We start from the raw sequence: 22,310 nt of genomic DNA on the forward strand, positions 1-22,310 counted from the left end.
TGCAATTTCACTAGCCTTAAGATTTTTATTATTTAAATGCTTTGAAAGCTAATATGCAGATCTTGAAAGCACATTTAATGATTAACCTTGCTTAGTTTTGGTGATGACAGATGCCTATGTATATTTTTTAAGAATTGCTTTATTTAGCTGTTTTTCTGCACTGCCTACAGAAATGGAGGAAAGTGTATGAGTGCAAATGAATGAATTTATTTTAATTAACTGTGTTTAGGAAAAGCACAAGATTTTTCAGAGTTTTTTTTTAAATTATTGTTAATATTTCCCCCCTTTTTGTTTGTATTTATTTAGATCGTACCTGTAAAGTCTGGAATCTGGTAACTGGACAAGAGATTATGTCTTTAGGGGGTCATCCAAATAATGTCGTTTCTGTTAAATACTGCAACTACACAAGCCTGGTTTTCACAGTTTCAACCTCCTATATCAAGGTGTGGGACATCAGAGATTCCGCAAAGTGCATTCGGACGTTGACGTGAGTATGCTGAGCCTCAGATGCCAAGCATTAAGATGAGTCCTAGTTTTAGATACATTTTATTATATTTAATTCAATATTGTAGTACAGTGTAATATGAGTACACTGTTGGGGATGGCAGCTTTCTTTACATGTTCAGGCTAAGTCAGTATGGGCCACCAGTAAAGGAAACACAGAACAATGTACATACAGAGTTTTATCAGATGTTTAGTATTCATAATTGGCTTGTAGCCTTTTCTACTCAGTGAAATAGATTTGTTTTTAGAGACAATTTGAAGTGTGGCAAATAAACTGTAGAATTTGTTTTTTTTCTTTTTTTTCCCTTTTTTCCCCTTCTCAACTCAGGTCTTCAGGACAAGCTATGCCTGCTGATGTGTGTTCAGGAAGTACTAACAGAACAGTTGCTATCCCAGCTGGAGAGAACCAGATCAATCAAATTGCACTAAATCCAACTGGCACATTCCTCTATGCAGCTGCTGGAAACTCAGTGAGGATGTGGGACCTGAAAAGGTACTGAACACCAGCCAAAGAGAATGTTCTTTAGGTGGTTAGGTGTGCATAGGCAGCAAAGTTGTGCACATGAAACAATCAGTTTCTTCTATATGGTAGTGTCCATACCTGGGCAAAATATGGTATCAGTTACAGATCAGCTAATCAATCTGTGGTGGCTACTGAGATAGTAATTTTCTCATGTGTTAAGGTTGTGGTGAATCATTTCGGTAAAAATGACAGGAAAAACACAAGGTTTCATTGTAAGGTGAGAATGGGAATCCTGACTAGTAATTGTTGATGAGATGAGGGAAGTCAATGGAAGTAATGCAATAAATAATACAAGATTATGATAGTTGCACTATAATTGCACTTCTCCAAAGACAACCTGCTCCCAAAGATTGCATTCAAAATACAGAAAATACTTATCAGGGGACTGATTCACCTTTACTTTAAAATGTTTTAATTCTTATTTTGCATACATGAAAGGGTTTTGTTGTATTTAACGTAGATGTAATAGTTATCCATGGATATGAACAATAGAGTATAGGTAAACAAGAGGATGAGTACTGAAGACATAGGGAAAATAAAAATAAATCCATTCTGTCAGAAGATGTGCTATGGACTGTACTGGATATATGAAAAGTTAACAAATCCTCATTTCTTCTCTCATCCTTAAAAGATTTCAGTCTACAGGAAAGCTAACTGGTCATCAGGGTCCTGTTATGTGCCTTACTGTCAATCAGATCTCCAATGGACAAGATCTTATTATCACTGGTTCAAAGGATCATTATATAAAGGTAAACCACTGGTATTTGCTTATTTTAACTTGGCACATCAGCATGGGATGCAGGCTTCAGCAGAAGTGGCTTACATCTACACATTCAAAATGTGATAGCCAAGATGAAAATTACTTCACCACTCATGGATCATTAATAATATTCAATCATAATACTTACCACTTCAGTGCCTTTTTTGTTTCTTCAAGGAAGATGGATCCATGGTTGTCTCCAGTTAAGTTTTTCTTTTAATCCCCATTAAATTGGATGTTGGGTGTACAAAGTATCGGAGAAATATTTGTTGCACCTACTTTTAGGCAACATTTAGCTCTTTAAAGTATCTTAAGTCAATGCCTCTGTTTTGGAGTGCAGACCTAATTGTTTCAGCAGAGACACCCTGTGTGTTCCTCACATAAGACAGTCCAGGGTTTGCCCAGGCTCTTTCTGAAGTGTCACCTATGTTCTGAAGTGAGGAAGACCACAAGGTCAGCAGTTCTCAGCCAAGGTGGCCAATAAAATTTTCTGTTTCTTGGAATTGTGAATAATTCCCTCAAGGATATGGAATCTGGTTTTTGGGAGGAGGGGGTTATATTTTCCTCTTTTTATTTTTCTTTTTTTTTTTTTTTTCTGGCTCGCCTCAGCCAGTGGCTATTTGAACCCACAAGCTCCTGTTTCTCAGGGCTGCACCTAAATCCCCAGACGTAAGGAATTGTAAATGATCCGTAAAGCCAACGTGTGATACATGAGGCCAAAGAGAGAATGGACAAGAAACCCTAGCTTGTTATGAGGGGATACCCTGTGTTCTGTTCTTCTCACACACTGGAAAAAGTGTATGAACACAGCTGGGGGTGGAGCAGGATACAGAACCTGTGGGAGCTTTCTCGCTGAGCTAGGCTTTCTTTTTTTCATATTATTCTACAATTCTTGGATGCTTGGCTGTGCACTGTGCCAGATGCAAAAAACTGCCTGAGAGGTTGGTGCATAGTTGGACAGTTTGGGCTGTGGATTTGAATCCTATCAGCAGTGTCCCTATGGTTAGAGGCCAGGGGAATCTTAGGCAATGGGGAGACAGGCAGACACTCTGAGAATGACTTCTCTGCACAGTTCAGGATATTGCTTTAGATATGAGCTGCCATCCTAGCACGGTATGAATGAAGGACCTCAGTGGGAACAACAGATTGGGATCATGTAATGCAAGTTTGTCATGCTGTGAGCTCCTGTGACAATCAAGGAGGTGGGAGGGCTTCTGGAAAACAAAGCTGTCAACAGTCAGAGAAGTTTATCTGTCCTTTAGGTATTATAAATGATCTGTATGAGCAGCTGTCTATGAATTCTCAATGCTTCTGTTCAGCCCAGAAAAGAAGATTATGTGGAGACCTCATAAATTCCCAGTATCAGAAAGGGGCTTACAGGGAAGCCAGACAGGGACTCTTCATCAGGAACTGTAGTGACAAACCAGGAGTAATGAGTACAGATGGAAAAAGGGGAATACTGGCAGTATTCAAAGCCAGGCTGGATAAGGCCTTGAGTAGCTTGGTATAGTGGGAGGTGTCCCTACTACTGAAGAGGGGTTGGGACTACATGATCATTGAGGTCCATTTTAACCCCTTAACAATCTGTGGGTCTCTGCATGGATAGGGCTGTTGGGCTGCCAGGTCTGGTGACAGATACTGTCATGCCACAGGAAACTACTGAGTCAGTAATATTAGTCATCTCTAGGAACCTGGATTTTCTGGTTTATCATTGAATATTTTGTTACAATTGGAACTGATGCGTGTTAATTGAATGCAGTAACTTATTTTCAAATATTTTTAGCTCAGAAGGTACTATTTTACACTACCAAGCTCTCCCTTTTCTACTGTCAAGCTTATTTATTCTAAAAGGCCAATAAAGAGCAAATAATAGAGAATAACATTTGACATTTGCTTGTGAAACAGAGCTGATGGTTTAAAGAGTTACAGCTCATCTGTTCTTTCAGCTCAGTCTCACTGGGTGAGTTCTGGTTCCCTACAATACAAAATGAATGCTGCTTACACTGCATCTCTAGCAACAAAGTCCTGATGGCATTGATTTTGCCTTAAATTGTTAAAGCAATCTTTCTTAAAGAGTTTGTTCTAACACCCCATTCTTGGAGCACAGGCAAGGAGAGAGGTGTGTCTAGTCCATGAAAAGCATCAGTGTGTAATAGTATGCAACCGTTACCAAAACAACTTGTCCAGAAAAACACATTAGTCCTGTTTCTGAAGCTACTTACCTGTGCAATTCTCCCAGAGTGAGTTATGTTTCCCAAACTCACCCATGAACTTTGTTTCTCTAGCCCATCACACAGGGTATATATGGGCCCTTCCTGTGAAGCTGCTGTGTATATGATATTCAAGTAGTAGTACTTCTTCCCAGTACTTCTCTGAAGTCAGTGGAGTATTCCCACTTCAGGCAGGAGGTGGAAGAGGAGAAAGGAGTAGTTCTGGTAGATAAATTCTGTCAAATATACATCGTGATACTGTGGCCTGTAATAAGGCTGTAACAAGATTTTTCCCTAAATTTATTTGCTGCATGACTTTCAAGCTGATTAGATGACAGAATATTTCGTGTAACATATTTCATTATTTATTTTAGATGTTTGATGTGACTGAAGGGGCTCTTGGAAGTGTAAGTCCTACACACAATTTTGAACCTCCTCATTATGATGGCATTGAAGCACTTGCTATTATGGGAGATAACCTTTTTAGTGGCTCGCGAGATAATGGAATTAAGAAATGGGATTTGCCTCAAAAAGACCTTCTTCAGGTAATGAAAGAAATCATGCAGCGGCTGTGACAGTCACGCTGTAGAACTGTTTTCAGGCTGTTTAAATGTTCAGGCTCATACAATGACTATTCACATAGACACTGATGCTTTTAATAGGGAAGGCATAGAGCATTGACTAAGAAAGCAATCAATAATGTACTTGATCTTTACATGCAGTTGCTTTTCTCTTGTGTGCATGTAGCATCAGGAAATTGTGATGAAGTGGTTATCCTGTTTAAGCTCTGAGTACATGGGGGTTGTTTTTCTGCTTCAGAATAAAAGCAGCATTTGCCTCATCTGTGACTGGAATCATTGAATACTTGTCTTTGACAAGTTAGTAAATTTTGGATTGGGAACTCATTAATGAGAAACAATACTTTAAATCAGGCTACAGAATGTTTTCTTGTGATGAGGTTTTACAGCCTATCTCACTCCACCCAGTCTTAGACCTTAGATCATCTCCTTATACAGTGCATGTGTGATGTTATGTATACAACACACTTATAACAACACTTGCTGTCAGAACACATTTGCGGTATGTTTTTCCTTTACGTAAAAAGGAAAAAAAGGGAGTGGGTGTAAAAGGACCTCAAATCTGGGGAATCTGCAATTTGTGTGGCATGAAGAACTTTGCTTTTTGTCGACCTGCTATAAGCTGTTCTTTTCTTCTAGGTCTTATGAGAGGTTCTTGAGGTATAGTTGTGATTATTAAACTTGAGGCTGAGTGAGAACTGGAACGTAGAAAAAGAAATACCAGAAGAGACTGCTGTTTTTGCAGTAATTTTTAGGGAAAGGAGGAGCATGCATTTAATATGCAGACTGATAGCAAGGAAACAAATAGAATTTTAAAGTATTGGGACATGAGAAAATAATGGACTGGCTACTTCAAAAAGAAAATTTCTATATAGGCATACCTAGTATTACATAAATATATCAACTTTCTTGACCTTCATTCAAAATAATCCACTTCAGTGCCATTTCATTTTCAGAATACTACGAAGATTTCACAGTTAAAATAAGGATTCATAAATTTAGCATCTTACAGAAAATCTTCACTTGGCCCTATTGGACATCTGCCCTCACATCTGTCTGTCCAGAAAAATGTGCTAAGCAGCTTGTACGAAAATCATAGGTACTGGAAAGATTTTGTATTCTCAGGATGACTTCATAAAAGTTGTAAGGAGTGTCTTCACTCTTGCACTTTAGGCTTATTGAAATATAATGCAGTATGCATTTTTGCTATTGCAATTAATTTAATGTCAGAAAAAGTACAGGATCAGGGGTGAATAAGTATGTAAACTGGACTAGTTATATAACTTTCCTTGTTTTCCTTTTGGTATATATATGTGCATTTCGTAATTTCTCCACTTGCCTTGTGCTGCGCTCCCGCCCCGGTTCCCTTTTCTCTCAGCCCCGGCTAGCTCTTCTCTGGGGCGAGAGTGGGCGATTGAGGCACCCTCCGCCGCTCCCAGCTGGGGTTTGGAGAGTGCCTTTGTGGGTTCCGGGCAGCGCTGGCAAGCCTCGCGGTGGTAAATGAAGAGCGGATCCTGCTGGGGGCTAAGTCCGAGTTTATTGTAGCCCAACGGGGCCAAATGTCCTAGAACGGTGCCAGCCAACAGGAACAAGCACAAGGTGCTTGCACTGGCTTATAAACTGTAAGGGAGGGGTATCCAACGACCCATGGGGATAGGGATAGGGGGTGGCTCCGGGATGGGGGGATATGGTGGGGTCCAATGGGGGAAGGATATGGGGGGAGCCCCAGGTCCTCGCCCAATCACCCGGTGCCCTGAGTAGAAGCTTCTGGATGGATGGGAAGGGGCACTGAGTGATAGACAAGGCACCTGGGGGGGGTAAAATGCCTCTTTCAGGGTGATGGATAGATACTGGAAAGGCGGGAAGGGAGGACAAGGCGGGAAAACTGGGGATAAACCAAGTTGCACACGGGGGTACAAAGGAATAAACCAATACATAATACAGGGATAATAAAACATACAAATAACGCAACTCCACAGCCCTGTTTGTTTGTTTAAAAAGCAGAACTTGTTAAGAATCATCTCATACTTGCTTCTTTCTTTTTATTTCTATTTCTATAAAATGCTGTATGTTTTTCAAGGAGGTGAGACTGAAGCATTTGACAGAATAGAAATAATTTTTATTCATTGTCTTTTTTAGGGAATGAGAAATGCTGTTGCTTTGCTAATCATGTGATAATTCAGAGTTGAAGGGCCCACTGGAGGTTACACAATGTAAAGTTCTCTTGCTGGTCCAAGCAAGGCCAGCTTTGTAGTTAGGTCTGGTTTCTCAAGGCCTTGCCCAGCTGAGTTTTCAAAACCTCCAAGGTTGCAGATTGAACAGCTGCTCTCCTTAATAAACCCAGCAACCAAAACATGAAACAGAGCCAGGCTGCTTTACAGCAGAAAGGCTAATGTTGCATTAGAGGTTCTGGTTTGGCATACATGTGTTGACCAGGTGTGATCCTCTGTATTTGATGAAAATCCTTTAGCAAGCATGCTATTCAAGAGTTTGGAGATCATCTACTTCACTTGAGGTTGCACATCCCAAGTCACAAAACCCCGCTGTGACAAAATTGGGATTTCTAGGAACCACAGCCACCCCACGCCCCTGCCACTCCCAGTTTCATGAAGTGCTGCAGAATCAGACTACCAGTGCTGTGGTAGCTGTGCATGTTATAAATGAAACACCAAGGTGATCCTAGAAAGCTGAATGTACTCCATTATGAGCAATGCAGCAAAGCAATTCTTACTAAGCTGAACTAGAGAAAAGCCACATTTGGTATCCCCAAAAGACAGCAAATTTTGGCTATTATTTCCCCATGTTGTTTTTTATTTTTTTTCCCTGTTTATTTATTTGTGAGAACAAATAAATGTGTCCAAATAAATTTGAGAACAACAAAAGGATGTTGTTCTCAGCTCGTCTGTGCAGCATTTTGCTTTCTGAATGAGAACCTAAATGCTAGTGCCCTTCCTCAACAAAAAATTAATGTGTTTCTGTGAACTGCAACATCACAAAATCAAAGTGTAATGGGAAAAGAACAAAGAAGGCAAACCCAGAAACAGCTTCTGTCTTCCTGGTATATTTTTGTGCAGTGTTTTGGATTTTCTTTTTATGTGTTTTATAGCAGTTATAGAGTCTTGAAACATATACAGAGACCATATGTTCAAAAATGTATTCAAATATGCATTTGAAAACACCCAGACTTTACATTATCCTAAACTGATTTCTGTTCCACATTAGGTCAATTGTGCATATTAGATCTCTTTTTTTATTGCAGTATTATTTCACAAAAAAAACCACTCTTGGAAGTCAGCACTCTCCTTGCTCTAAGGGTGCAGAAGCCACCCAGAGCCAGGTAGCAAAACTGCTGCAAGACAAGGAATCAGGCTTACTTACAACTTGGGCTTTTCCCACTTCTGTGCTTGTTCCTCTGGAATTTTGTGCAGGCCTGTGAGACTTGTCTGCCTTCTCTCTTTCAGCAAGTCCCTAATGCTCACAAGGACTGGGTTTGTGCTCTTGGCCTGGTGCCCGGTGTGCCGGTTCTGCTCAGCGGCTGCAGGGGAGGCACCCTCAAGCTCTGGAACGTGGATCCCTTTGCACCCATTGGGGAGATGAAGGGACATGACAGCCCTATAAATGCCATCTGCACCAACTCCAGCCAGATTTTTACAGCAGCAGAGTGAGTTCTTCTCCATGAATCTTTCTTTTCTGTGTCCCCTGCTAGAATTCTGTCCATGCGCTTGTGTGTAGGATATGTGTAACTCACTTCATAGAAAGCATCAGGAGACCTTGTCCACTCCATGCCCCTCAGTGCTAATGTCTATCACAGCCATCCCCAAAGTGGGGTGCTTGCACCCCAGAGGATGCATAACATGACCCAGTGGGGTGCTGGAATAAAGTATTATAATTCAGTGGTTTGTGTATACAATTAATAAACATACACAGCAGTGTGGGCTTAAAAATATTTTAGTGATAGGGAGTGCATGATCAAAACAAGTTGGGAGACCGCTGATCCTACAGGATGTCAGGGAGAATTTGGCAGTATTTGAGAACTTTATAAGCTTATCTCTACAGCTGGACTCTTTCCTGGCAGGACTCATTCCTTACCTGTGCAAATTCTCCTGAAAGCCATGGCACATGGCTGTTTGTTTGTGGTTGGTTTGTTTTTAAGTGCTGGCATACAGCAGAAGCTTTGCAAGCCATCCTACTGTCCTGTAAACACCTTGATTTGAATATTTGTCTGCTCAGTAAAAGTGAGCAAATTGAGGAACTGAAATCTCAGGGGAAATGACCAAGAAAAGTACCTTGTTATGGAGAATATGCAGGGAACGGCAACAGAGCCTCTTTGTGGTGTAGTCTGAGCACAGGAGCTGTGAAAGCTGACGTGTTACATTCTTGTGCCAATTGTGGAAGCTTCTGGCCTTCTGAATTACAAACAGGTCTTACTGAATCATAGCAGGATTTCAAAGTAGCCAAGTGTTCATATTTGGTGGTCAGGTTTTATGTTTAAGCACTAATAGGTAGGGGTAGAGATGTCAAAGCTTCTGTCTCTTTTTGCCTAAAAATTCTGAATCCATTTAGAACATACAAGCATCTGAAATTCATTATGTTTTTCTAATAAAATAATTTTAGTCTTTTGATGTTTCTAGCAGTGGGCTTAAAAAATTTAGATGGTTCCTAACAATTTGCAGTGGAATGAAGGCACAAGTCAGAAAAGACTTTTAACTGTCACAAAGTCTGCTCTATCTGCTGGTTTCCTTTGAGGGGCTTGTGAGGAACATAGGAAACAATGTTGGCTAGGCACTCAAGTTAAACATTAATATGAGAAATTCATAACTTCCCTTTCATGGAATAAATTGCTATTTAACAAGACTAACTCTTTATTTTACTTCTAAATTATAACAGAGTTTTATAACACATTTTGTGTGGTATTTTATGTACGCATACTTTAAAATTGTGTAAATAATGATTTTTTTTCCAAAAGTAAGAGCCAACTCACTAGTATGTGCTAACACCTTGCAAATTGGTTTAGGTTTGCTGGGTATTTTTTGTTGGAGAGCTGGGACTTCATATTGTCTTGTGGTTTTGTCCTTGTTTTATTTTTTTTTTTTAATTTTTCTTATGATAGACAGACACCTCTTTCCTTGAGCATGAAGTCTTCATACATTCTTAGATGGCTAAAGGTCATAGCCAGTGCTGTGATTAGGTTGGGGAATCTTCAATATTGTACATGTTAAATTACGAAGTATCGTGGAGGTGGAGACTCCCTTCATGTCCATTAAAGAGCTGTTATTTTGCCAACAATACCTTTCTGAATAAGACACTCAAGCTTTTAAGGAAGCATCCCCTGCCCCCCCTTGGCCCTCTCTCCCTCCCCAGTGTAATCACAGTGCTCTAATACTGCTCTGTTTGGTTTCAGTGATCGCACTGTGAGGATCTGGAAAGCTCGAAATATGATAGATGGACAGATCTCAGATACAGGAGATGCAAGTGAAGATCTTGCCAGTAATTGAAGTTATGGGGGATTAAGGAATACATTGATCAATTTGAGGTGCACTCTATGCAGTTTTCTGCATGTCTATTAGTTAAACACTGCTGACTGGAATGGACTGAAAATGTGTGAACTCTTCCACTAGACCTGCTGTCCTTAAAATATGTACTGTATTTAAGAACCTCTTGGTAACATGCTTGAGTCTCAACAGTCACATGTATCTCTATCTATTACGGCTGAATTTGTGTGCGTATGTAATACTTGCAGTTTAAATTAACTGGAATTCAGTCTTCTCTAATGACCATCTCAAAATAATAACCTGAAATATATAACAAAAGTGCTCTGCTGTATTTCACTCACAAGTATGATCAGCTGTTTAGCATTTTAGGGTAACAGGGGAAGGAACCTGTCCCAGGAATAAGCTTTTGATTATGAGAGGCAGTTTGAAGACTTTAAAGGTCACTTACACTGTTGTTAGGAAAGTGGAGTGAATAATAGATGGGAAGAAGCTGTTAATGATACATCTACCTGACATGGCTGTATCCTGCTAACAGCAAATGCTATATGATTTGTGTGTTGATAGCATATAATCTGTGTTGACCAAAGTTGTGCAGCTGTGTATACTCTGTGCTCAGGACTAGAACTCAAGTGCTCACAAATGGCTGTGTTTTATTTGTGTTTTGCCTATGTTCTGTAATGACTAGATGTTCATAATGTCATGATAAATATATCTTAATCTATTTTTCTTATGGATTTCTTTCTGTCATCTCACATTTTCTTCTTTTTAAACAAATTCTTCTCTTTTTATCTAATTTTATACGCTGCTAAATGTATTTTAAATGCACTGTTTTGCAAACCTTGGCAGTTACTTTGAGAACTGAACCACATTTATTGGGAAAAGCTATGTAAATAGATGTCTGTATAAAGAAAATATCTTATCTTGTGCCTGCATGACTTTTAAAGCCCTTGGAACCTGGATATTGAGGGAGGATATATAATTTACCCAACTGCTCTGAATATTAATTTGTAAATTCTGCAAATTTTAAAATTTTAGCTTGCGTAGGTAACAAATAAAGATGTGAATATGAACTGGTTTTTTGCCTTGTCCATCATACTTCCTTACAAAAATTTCCTTTGCAAAGGTGTTGAATACAAAAGCCATGGTTTTACACAGTGCAGTAGAATAGCTTGGTGAGTACTAAAGCCCACTTATCCCATTGTATCCCATGTCTGTCTTCTCCTTGGCCATAATTTGTGTTTGTATAGCACTTAGGAACCCTAGGGGGATTCCCTCACACTTAGTACAGTACAGATATAAAATGGAGCAAGTGACTCCTGATCCTAGGAGATGACACTTCTCTTACCTTATTTCATATTTTCTGTCAAACAAGGAGAAGTGCTGATGCCCCTTACTGATCTTGGAGGAATTACTTCCTTCTCTGCTCAGCTTGAAAGGAGATGAAAATACTGCTTGCAATTTTAGGTTCCCAAGGTATTCCAAGTTTTGATAGAAATGGGTCATGATTTCTATATATTGTTAAAAAACAATGTATAAATTAGATAAAATAAGCAGCGGCACTACAACTTAGTGTTTGTCTGTCTTGCTTCTTAGCTACTCAAAGGGTATACACACAAATTATTTGGAACTATACAACAACCTTGAGCAAATTCCAGTGGAGAGTGGATTTACATGCAAGATTCACATGAGAGGCTTTTTGTGCCTGGTGGGGGATCCCCATTCCCCTTGGCCCAGTAGATGTGATGCCAAGCCACACAAATGATACCAACAGCTTGGTGACCCCTGGTTTTGGGGCTGAAGACTCATGGCTGTGTGTGCAAGATTCATGTGAATACTGTGTTTTGCAACAGCAGGACAAAAGCCCTTGCAGACCTGGGAAAAGCTTCCCCCTGTCCAGCTGCTCACCACATGGGGCTGTGTGGCCCTGGCCTGAGCTGCAGATGTTCCTCTCCAGTGATACCTGGCAATGCATTTATTTTGTTTGGCTTATCTCCTGATAGGCACCAATGTTACTTAATGTATTCATAAAAATACTTTGGTTTAATTTTTTTCCTTCCAGAAAGATATTCCACCTAAACCAAATCTTACCACAGAACAAAGCTTTCACACTTTTGCTCTGAAAGTTCTTGCCATCAAGTAATTGGAAGAAAAATGTCATTTTATAAAGGTCACAGTATCACTGTCTTGTTTTAATGGAGAATTCTTTGTTTGTTTTTCTCCAAATTTCATCTGTGCTGTAAACCCATCTATGTGACAAAAGCTAATATGAAATCAGAAAAAGGTAAGCACTGGACTCCCAGTGTCTGAACCTGTTTGTGTCAAAAAAACTTGAAGTGGTTCCTGAAAAATTAATTTTATAAGAAGTCATGGAAAAATCACGTTTTCCTCTCAAAGTTGGAATTGAGAAGTTGAACAGAGTGTGTGGAAAAATGAGACTGTATCTTACTTATCTGCTTAGATGCAGGCAAGGTCATGTGTTAGAAATAATCTCATCAATGATATGAATGCTGAGAACATATTTGCAGTGCTTCTGATTGTGTATCAGAACAAGTGCTTATCGTGCTCCTGCCCTGTATAAAAGGCTTCAGAGTGTGCCTGCAGTCCTGCCTCCTTCAGCCATGGCGAGGATGAGGAGCCTGTGGTTCTTGGCCGTTGTGCTCGCAGGTAAGAACACCACATTTGCATTTTGTCCTAGGCTTCAAAAGCAAAATATAAATGTGCTAACGATAGAAGAGCTTTTAAAAGAGATGACTGTTTTTCATGTAAAAGGACAGAACAGGCATGGCATTGACTCTACCTGAGGTGGACTGTGGGAGGACAGCAGAGCTGACTTGGTTAGAAATATGTCCCAGTCCTACAGTGTACTCAGCACTTGGGCACCAGCATTGTCAAAGGGGAATCAGTGGGACCATTCAGCTCCTGAAAGTTACCTATTACTTTGTTAGTTTTTTCTGTAATTTTTGCTCCAGCATACCAGAAGTTAATTTGGTCCAGAGCATAATAAAGGGAGAATAAGTATTATTTTTGTTGCTAGAGGATGGAACCTCTGCAGCAAATGCCTTTGAAATGTACAGATTAACCTAACATGTAAATATGAATACTATTAAATTAAAAATGATATGTTAATACTTCAGTTACTTCCTTATGCCTTAATTTTAATCTAATTTTTCAAAATTAAAGTGAGGGTTTTTAAAAATCAATGAGGATTATTTTTCACCTGTATCTTTCCAACTGCCTTGCTTTAGCTTCTGTTCCCATGGAAATTATCATGGAAAAGCAGCAAGTAGCTGTAGCTGTTGCTATATATTCCACTCTGCTTGTTTGGAGTTCGTCTTCTTTGTATGTTTACAGACATGGGCTGTAAATACAGTGAAAATTATGGTTTTTAAATTATTTTTTTAAGTAGGGAAGGCAAATGGTATCTTCCCACTTGCTGCTATCACATTTGTACTACAAGACAATCCAGGAACAAGGGATGAACAAGGTTGCAGCCTTATTCAGCTGCTCACACCTGCAAGTCCTTGTTTTTAAAATTTGCTGGAAAATGTAAGGTTTGCATTAATGGGAGAAAAAATGGGAGAAATGTCTTGGCTTGTGCAGGGGGAATGTTTTTTCCTTTGAACTAGCTTCTTCATTCACAATATCGTTGATAAGAAGTATTCTGAAAGTATTTTACAATACAAATTAGTTCATAAAATTCTCCCACAAACCTATCCTGTGTAAAATGACACCACATTAATAATCTGCTGTAGTCTGTTCAGTCATACTTTTCTTGATTTCAGCAATGAAAACACGAATGCTGCATTTGACTCTCACTAGAAAACACACCCAGACCAAAATGAAGTGTGATGGGTTTAGTTTATTTTGTGTTCCTAGAAGAAATAATTGCGGGATTGCAGAAGGATGCTCATATTCCTATTATGCTTTGGATGAAAAAGAGAATAAGAATTTATAGTTTTTCTATGTGATGTATCAGGAGGAGTGAATGCTGGACAGAGAGCAGTCAGCCTGTGGGACCTGACTCTCTGCCCCAGAAAACAGAGGTGGAAACCAATCCTACCTGCCCAGCAGCTGGCAGAGGTTAACAGTCAGATAATTCCTGTTAATTCCAGCCTCTAGAAGATGATAATGAGGCCCTGTGGCAGTGAGCAGTGAGGTCTGCTGAGCAGCCTGGGAGCATCAGACCCGAGTGTCAGATGTTCCTGTCTAAAAGGGGAATGAGAGTTTACTCAAAAAAAAATGTAGGTGGCACTCCTGCTTTTCTGTGTTCATATCCCCCACTTGGAAATCAACTCTGGCATTCCAGCATGATGGCATTCTCTAGGAAAAATCTACTATTTCATTCTGTAATTTTTCCCAGTACACATAATTACTGCTTGTGCACATCTGCTTGTAGAATTCTTTCTGTGGAGAAGCCCAGATTGCATCAGCAATCGTGTTTTAGGCTTTCAAGCACACAACAGTCCACATGGAAAAAAAAAACAAAACCAAAAGCAGAGGTATTAGTCATTTTGTAGGAAAGGGCAATTAATGTTCAAGTAGATTTAATCTTGATGACATAAATGAACTTCAGAACAAGTACTGTGCCTGTGATATGTCTGCTCTCTCTGAGAATATTTACTAACAGCAGTTTGTGAGCACAGCAGGGAACTGGTCTGGTGGTGCCCCTGCTCTTCAAAGGCTCTCAACCAGAGGGCTTGACTTGCAGCTGTAAAAAGGCAAAATTTAGCACCTTACTAACAGTTTTTTCATGATGATTCTGAGAATGACTAATATATGCCTTTTCTTTTACTGCTGGCATCTTCCCTTTACTCATAACCATGCCTGTATTAACACAAACTACTAATACTGTTGTAGATACAGTTGTCATATGATATACAGAAAAGAAACCTGATATGAACATATACTCACTATTTTTCTATTTATATAATACAACTGCATGCTGCTTGTCACATATTTATGTCTCTATCGATAGAAAACACCTGTGTATAACATAAGTATACAGAAAATGTAACACTTTAATATTGATAGCAGTCCTTATTGAAGAATCCCTCCTATTCTGCCAGCCTGCAGTGTTGCTCTCACGCCTCACCAGCAGCCTCATTACGCTGCTATTTAACTTTCTATGAGTATTTCAAGCAAGTCGTGCTTCAGCTGAGCACAGGCAGCTCTGAGTGCAGGATAATGCAGACCCACTGCCTGCGCTTGTAAAAGAAAGCGGTGGCAGCTCTTGCTCTGTTGTGAGCAGACAGCTGCTCGGCCCTCACCTCAGTCCAAGGGATAATGGGCACTAGGCCTAAGATGGGGAGAAAGCACATCCAAAGAATAAACAATAGCTGAATTTGGCAGTGCTGTGGGGCTTTTCCGGGCTTTTCCGCGCTGCTCTGACGGCTTCTCCCGCTCGCAGCGCTGGGCGGGTGCCGGGGCTCGGAGCAGGACGCGCAGTGCCCCGGCGCCGTGGCGGTGCAGAAGCGCATTGACTGCCACCCGCAGCCCGGCGCTTCCCAGGAGGCCTGCGAGGCGCGGGGCTGCGTCTGGTGCTCGGCCGGGGCGTCCAACGCGCCCTGGTGCTTCTTCCCCGAGGACAGTCCCTACGGCTACGCCCGCAGCGGCAGCGCCGAGCCGACGGACAAGGGCTGGAGGTGAGTGCGTGCGGCGCCTCGGGCACTGCCCCACGGCCGCCGCTGCCGCGCCGGGCTCTCACGGAAACATTGCCTCAGCTCTGCATGCACATGTGGCACTGAGGGAAAGGGACGCCTTTCCCTGTGCGCAGGCCATAGAACTGGGGCTTGTGCTCCCATCGCACCTCAGGGGAGGAATCCAGGTGAGGGCACAGAGCGCTCCTCCCACCCTGGGAGCTGTGTCCCGGGAAACCGTGAGGTCTCCTTTCTTTGGTGGCCTCTGTTTTATCCCTCAACATCCAGGAGGGCCTAACCTGACCACAGGGATTATTTCTCTCAGTAAGTCAATGATTTCGTTTAAAGAGCTGCCACAGAGCAGCTGGGTGGTTCTCCTGGCCTGCCCCAGGGTGGTCTCGGGCAGCGATCACTCGTGGTGGGCACCAGCGTGTGTTTCCATGCAGAGTCACGCTGAACAAGCGCCAGGCCTTGTCCCTCTTTGGAAATGACATTTCCCCCATCGTCTTGGAAGTGGAGTTCCAGACAAAGGACAGACTCCGGTTCAGGGTGAGTATCTGGGGGGTTGGAATCATTTGACCACAGCAACGCGCGCTAAGGAGTGAGCTGACCTGGTCCCTGCTCGCCTTGCTTTAGCTCTACGACCCCAACAAGCAGCGGTTTGAAGTCCCACTCAAGATCGATGGCCCCGGGGTTACCGCTGAAGAAGCCAACTATGAGGTGGAGTTCTCGGATGATTCCGCGCACTTCAGGATCAAGAGGAAAAGCACTGGCACCGTGCTGTGAGTACTACACATGATTCATATTGCTTTTTGTAAAAGCTAGATGTGATGGGGTGAGCACTCCTTCCTTACACCCTGTTGCTTGGGTCTGTGGGACAAGGGGTCAAAAGATGTGGTGTAAATGCAGATTTATGCCTTGTCCCTGAAGGACTTCCATTATAAACAGGGCTATGTGCCTGTATAACAGACAATTATCTATGTGCATGTATAAAAGTTTATTCAGTAAGTCAAAAAACTTCTGAGGCTACAATACATGGCTTGTGATGCTGGTAAACTCAACTCATCAAAGCACTGAGCTAAGATTTCTGGAATTTGAGGTGTCAGGAACTAAGCACCAGATCTCCTGACACTCTCCAGCAGGCAGGTCTAGGAAGCTCCAAGCAATGGAGGTTGTAAGCCTCTAATTTCCACTGATGACAGTGAATGGCACTGGCTCTAGTTTTTCCCTCTGAAAAAATACCATTTGTCTTCTCAAGCTAGAACTGTAAGTTAACTTCAGCAAAAACTTGTCTCACTAACAAATGTCACCAGGTTCATAATTTTCCTTTTCCTTGGCTTCCATCAACACATCTCAAGTGCATAATGCTACTTAGAGAGTGCCAATCAAGGTGCATTCCTGCCAGCTGCTTTTGGGAATGCAGCAGTGAGCAATTTAAGGATGGCTTAACATGAGTGATGCAAATAAGGCAGTACAGCCTCTAGAATGGTCTGCAGATGGAGCCATCATGCTGGGTTTTTAATGAGCTGACCATCCTTTTGAACTACAGTCTCATGGCATCTCTTGATACATGTCACAGTCAATTCTGTAAAATCTTGTTTACGCAGGCTATTTTAAATGAATGTATTATGCATTACTCTGGTAACAAAAATAATTTAATTTCTCATTAGACTTAACACCTCTGTGTAAACAGTGGGCTTTTGTTAAAGGCCCAGTTTTCTTCTTCTTTCTGTAAAGGCTTATTAATTGGAATGCTGATGTAAGGGGTGAATGCATAAAAAATGCCTGGCTTTTGACCCATTCTCATTCAGCCGTCCTCACCTTCACCCAGACCCCAAGGGTTTGGCCTGGGTTGATCAAACTTGAGACGTCCCAGCTAAGGGAAGGGGCCTGCCATGGAGCAGACACAGGGTCTGCCAAAGGCACAACTCCAGTGACAGGCAGAAGAACACAAGTCGGTCCCCACTGAGCAGGTTTCCAGGAGGGTACATTCAGTGCCCTGTTGTGGGCCTGGGGAAGCCTCCTCCATTTCCCTCCATCTCTTGGTGCACCAAGGCCCATGCCCAGCAGTGGCAGAGGTGTGGGCTGCAGCACTGCTGTGCTGCAGAGCCTAGGGAGGCAGAGGGCAGCCTTGGTTTGCAGCACGGGCACAGCATCAGCAGTGATGCTCTGCTCTCCAGCATCCCTGTGGGCAATTGTACACTGCCTCCAGGCAGGTAAAGGAGTGCTCCTGAAATCTAACCAAGGCCAAAAAGAGGAAATTGTGGGTGAATATAATGCATAAATAATACTCTTCTATCCTGCAAGCAATGGCAAGGCTGCTCCCAAAATATTGTCACCAGCAGAGACACAGGATTTTGTGTACAGAGAGGGAAATCTCATGTTCCTTGGAACACTTGTTTCATGTGAAATGACACAGCCAGTACTGTAGTCTAAAGGATCCTGTCAGGGAGCCATTCCTGTCACAGCTGAATGATATTTAGTTTAGTTGTATTCCCTGTGTGAGGAGCAAAAATGCTTCCCCTTCATTTGTTTGCCTGTCCATCCTGTCAGAGTGAGGAAATGCAGGTGCTCAGAGATAGCTCCACAGCCTGTCTTAGAGGGATTTGCAATCTCCTTAGCTACCAAAAGACCTGTGCAGATGGAATCTTTCAAAACACGAAAGCAGGTTATATGTCCTGGCCTAAAATCTATGGTTGGCTGCATTTACTTTACTGGGAAGGATGAGCCCTCAGCAGTCAGCATCATAGGAACATTCCCATCAGTGGCTGCACTTGACTGGCTGGGTCCAGGGGTGCACTGGTGACATCTGGCAGGTGAAGTAGATTTTCATGTTAGTTTGACCTGCCCATAGGCAGGTTTGAATGCTAAAACCCAAATCTTTTCCTTTGGGCTTCCTCCAGAAGTAAGAGCAGCTGCTCCAGGGCACCTGGGCACCAAGCTGCACAGCTGGTGGTGTCTGTGCCTGGGCCAGGTTAGGGCAGGTTGTGTGGGAGTGTCCCTGAGAAACAGGCAAGTGCCTGACACCTGGAGGGACTTTAGCCTCCTATTTTAAGATGTGAACAGCCATGGCTTTACTGTCTCAATGAGGAGGTGAATCAATTGTTGATTTCCATGTGCACACAAACACTGCTCAGAACAGGCAATGTGGGCAAATGAAACCTCTTCAACAGCTGCTGCAGATGCACTTCCCAGGTGTGGGTGGATAATAACTTGTGTCAGCACCAAACCAGGTCACGGTTCTCTTCTGGACCTTTTAAATAGCTCTGAGGAAAACTTTCCCATAGCAAAGCAATCCCAGATCCTCAGAAATCTGCTTTTCCTTATGCTTCTTATCCCTTGCTAGCAGAGCCATGCTGCTGATGACCTACCTCCCAAGAAAGCCTTAATTCCTTTCTCATGCCCAGCATGCCCTGGCACAGCTGACAGTCCACCTGGGAAGGAAGCAGCCTGTCCCAAGCAGAGACACAGTGTAGGTTTGGTTGCTGTTTCAAAGCCCACACCTGTATTTCCCTACCCTCCTTTCCGAGCTGCAGCCTGTCCTGCCATCCGTGTCTTTGTGCTGGGAAGTAATGGGGAGTCAGAATCCTGCCTGTCTGCTTGGTAGAAAACCCCATCCCTGCTCTGGCACTCCTGTGCACAAAGCCTCCTCCTTGTGAGGAATGATTTCATTCCACTTGGAAATGCTGCAGGGGAGAGGCAGAGCAGGCTTTGTGTGTGCTCTACGGGTGTTTCTCACACTCGCTGCATGCAGGGAGACCTAGCTGAGCTACCCAAGGAGGGCAGGACAAACTCAGGCTCTATGTAATCACAATAACAGGGGAAAGGAATAAACTGTGTGAGGGGAGAGACATTAACAGCTGATTGCAAACCTCAAGCAGAGCCAGGAGCAAGAATAAAAGGCCAAGTCCTGCTACATTTTCAGCTTGCTCCAAGCTAATCAGTTGACAGCTTCTGCTTTTACTGCATGGGGCGAAAATCAGACAGAGTCAAGTAGGGAGATGATCCAGGCGCTGATGGGACCAGGAGCTCTTGGGCCTCTCCCTTTGTCGTCCCAGTAATGCGTCTTGGCTTATTCCTTCTTACTTTTCTCCTTCTCATTCACTGCTGTCCTGTTCTCTGTCCCATCCCATCCTGCCTCCTTCTGCTCTGCTTTTCTCCCTCTCCAAGGCTCCTGCTGTTTTGCCACTAGCCAGGGATGGTCCTTTTCTGTGCCAGTAGCTATCCAAAGCCAAGGGGGTAAAGACGTGCCATGTCCACACATTCGCTAGGGAGATGGCAAGGGGGTCAGATGAGACACAGCAAAGCTTCTGCTCCTGTCCAGACGTCAGGTTTTTCTGTTTTTCATGAGAAAACTAGACACCTGCATCTGACTTAAGGCTGCAAGTCCCAGTTGTGAACCATGAGGGACAGGGACTAGGGCATGAATCTCCTGGCCCAGGGGAGAAGCTCCCAAAACAACATCATTGTTGGGCAGTGGAGGCTGCAGGGAGCCTCTTTTTACTCCCGTCGTGCTTGGAAAATAACTGGGCAAAATTGCTGTGGTCAGTGAAAAAATGTTTTGTCAAAAGATTGGCTTTAGTTTAGTAAATCCTTGCTTAGGATATCCTGGTTGATCTTGCAGCTCTAATGGGAAACTGTCCTATTGTTGGCCAGGGCCCTACATTAGTAGAAACAGGAGAGAAAATGCTGTGTTGTAATAAGGCAGGTGAGCAAGCTAAACAGCCTGTGAGTTGTCTGTGGCACACACTAGGGTTCAGTGCTGTTCTCCTTGCTGCTTCGCCACACTAACAGCAACCGCTGGAGGAGGTACTATCAAGTGAGAGCATGAAGGCTCCAAGAAAGTGGAGATTTTCTCAAGAACAGAGAGTGAAAGGCTGGGAAGTGATAAATAACAAACACATGCTTGTTTTGCAGTGTGTGATTTCTCTGTGGGACTCATTGCCCCAGGGCAGCACTGGCACAGGAGGCCTAGCAGGATACACATTCAGGCATAATAAAAAATATCATCTGTAGGAAAATAAAACCCCCAAATACTTTTGTCTCCATGCTTCACAACATCAGTTAATTCTATGAAAACAGCCAGAAACTTCCTCCATAAACAGATTATTGCAAGACTGGCTCTGAGTGACATCTTATGCCTTCCTTTGTGATATCTGGCCTGGGCCATTGCTGGAGACAGGCTGCAGAGGGATGGACTACTGATTTGATTCTCCACTATAATATCCTGACTTTTCCTTCATGATGTCACAAAAATAATGGAAGGTAGAACATTTTTTTTACAAGTCAGATAGGGACTACTTTCTATTAAGCATTTGGAATACTTTGCTATTGCACTTGGGAATATACTGGACAAATAACTAAAAGGTAATCAAGATTTTCCCTAATTTCCAAAAGGGCTGCTGTAGAGTTCAGCTGCCTTTTTTTATTTGTAGCACAGACACCACTTACCACGAAGTGTTTTTACCTAGGCAAGGCTATTAGAAGGATTTATAATGCAATAGTCATAACTGCGGTTTTGCCAAAAGCAAGGGGAGGAAATTGTATGCATCATGGGTAGAATGGGTTTGTTCCTAGTTTGTAAGAGCCATTATTTTAGTCTTCTAATCATTAAGATTTCTGTTACCTAGGCAAGAAATATTGTAGGTATATCACTTACCCAAGTGTTTTTCAAAGCAAAAATGAAGCATTGTATATCCAAGGAGTTATAGGACATTTCCTGACATCACAACAATGAATACAGTAGAAGTAGAGCAGAAATGTGTCAATAACTTTAAATATACTCTGCACTTCTTTTTTTTATTAAATGCCATGTTTGTGGAAAATTTGTTGATTACTCCTCCTGATTTTCTCCACCTACTTGACAAATCAACTTTAAAGTAGGATAAACATATAAAAATTCAGTCTTGGTGAACCTTCTGCCTGCCAGTGGTGTCCCAAGACTTACAGCTAATAAGGAGTACAACTGTTGTGAAACAGTGTTATGGTTTAACCCCAGCCAGCAGCCTAGCACCCTACAGCTGCTTGTTCACTCCTGCCTGAAGGATGGAGAGAATTGGAAGTGTAAAAGTGAGAAAACTCATGGGTTGAGACAAGAACAGTTTAATAACAGAAAAAAAGTTGTACTAGTAGTAGTAGTACTAATACTAATACTAATACTAATGCTAATACTAATACTAATACTAATACTAATACTACTAATAATAATGTAATTAAAAGGAAATAACAGTGAGAAAAATAAAACCCAAGAAAGAAAAGTGATGTAAATGACAACAATTACTCACCACCATCTGACTGATGCCTTCCAGTCCCTGAGCAGCAGTCTCCCAGCCAACCTTCCTGCTAGTGTTAATGCTCAGCATTATACTATATAGTATGGGATATCCCTTGAGGCCAACTATCCCAACTGTGTCCCCTCCCTGCTACTTGTGCACTCCCAGCCTCCTTGCTGGTGGGGCAGTGTAAGGAGCAGCAAAGCCCTGTTGTGCTCTGTTAAGAACTGCTCAGCATTATCTAAAACATCTCTGAATTATCAACAGCTTCCAGCACAAATCCAAAACCAGGTACTATGAAGAAGGTTAGCTCCAGCCAAAACCAGCAGTCCGTG

The 22,310-nt window shown here is 42.2% G+C and overlaps 2 protein-coding genes across 2 annotated transcripts in view; both read left to right on the forward strand.

The window, feature by feature from the left end:
• The window catches only part of LOC144246319 (kinesin-like protein KIF21A), a 33,135-nt gene extending 21,998 nt beyond the window's left edge, over window positions 1-11,137 (forward strand). The window contains exons 9-14 of the mRNA XM_077783420.2: window positions 307-487; window positions 833-997; window positions 1,659-1,776; window positions 4,372-4,542; window positions 8,037-8,236; window positions 9,977-11,137. Coding sequence (XP_077639546.2) covers window positions 351-487; window positions 833-997; window positions 1,659-1,776; window positions 4,372-4,542; window positions 8,037-8,236; window positions 9,977-10,070 — 885 coding nt within the window. The 5' untranslated portion in view covers window positions 307-350 and the 3' untranslated portion in view covers window positions 10,071-11,137. The remainder of the gene's footprint in view (window positions 1-306; window positions 488-832; window positions 998-1,658; window positions 1,777-4,371; window positions 4,543-8,036; window positions 8,237-9,976) is intronic.
• Window positions 11,138-12,588: 1,451 nt separating this feature from the next.
• Window positions 12,589-22,310, forward strand: part of LOC110481816 (sucrase-isomaltase, intestinal) — a 59,715-nt gene continuing 49,993 nt past the window's right edge. Inside the window, exons 1-4 of the mRNA XM_077783119.2 lie at window positions 12,589-12,731; window positions 15,475-15,709; window positions 16,150-16,252; window positions 16,340-16,485. Coding sequence (XP_077639245.2) covers window positions 12,686-12,731; window positions 15,475-15,709; window positions 16,150-16,252; window positions 16,340-16,485 — 530 coding nt within the window. The 5' untranslated portion in view covers window positions 12,589-12,685. The remainder of the gene's footprint in view (window positions 12,732-15,474; window positions 15,710-16,149; window positions 16,253-16,339; window positions 16,486-22,310) is intronic.

This window comes from Lonchura striata, chromosome 1A, assembly GCF_050655825.1.
Source record: "Lonchura striata isolate lonStrDom1 chromosome 1A, ASM5065582v1, whole genome shotgun sequence".
NCBI classification, from domain to species: domain Eukaryota; kingdom Metazoa; phylum Chordata; class Aves; order Passeriformes; family Estrildidae; genus Lonchura; species Lonchura striata.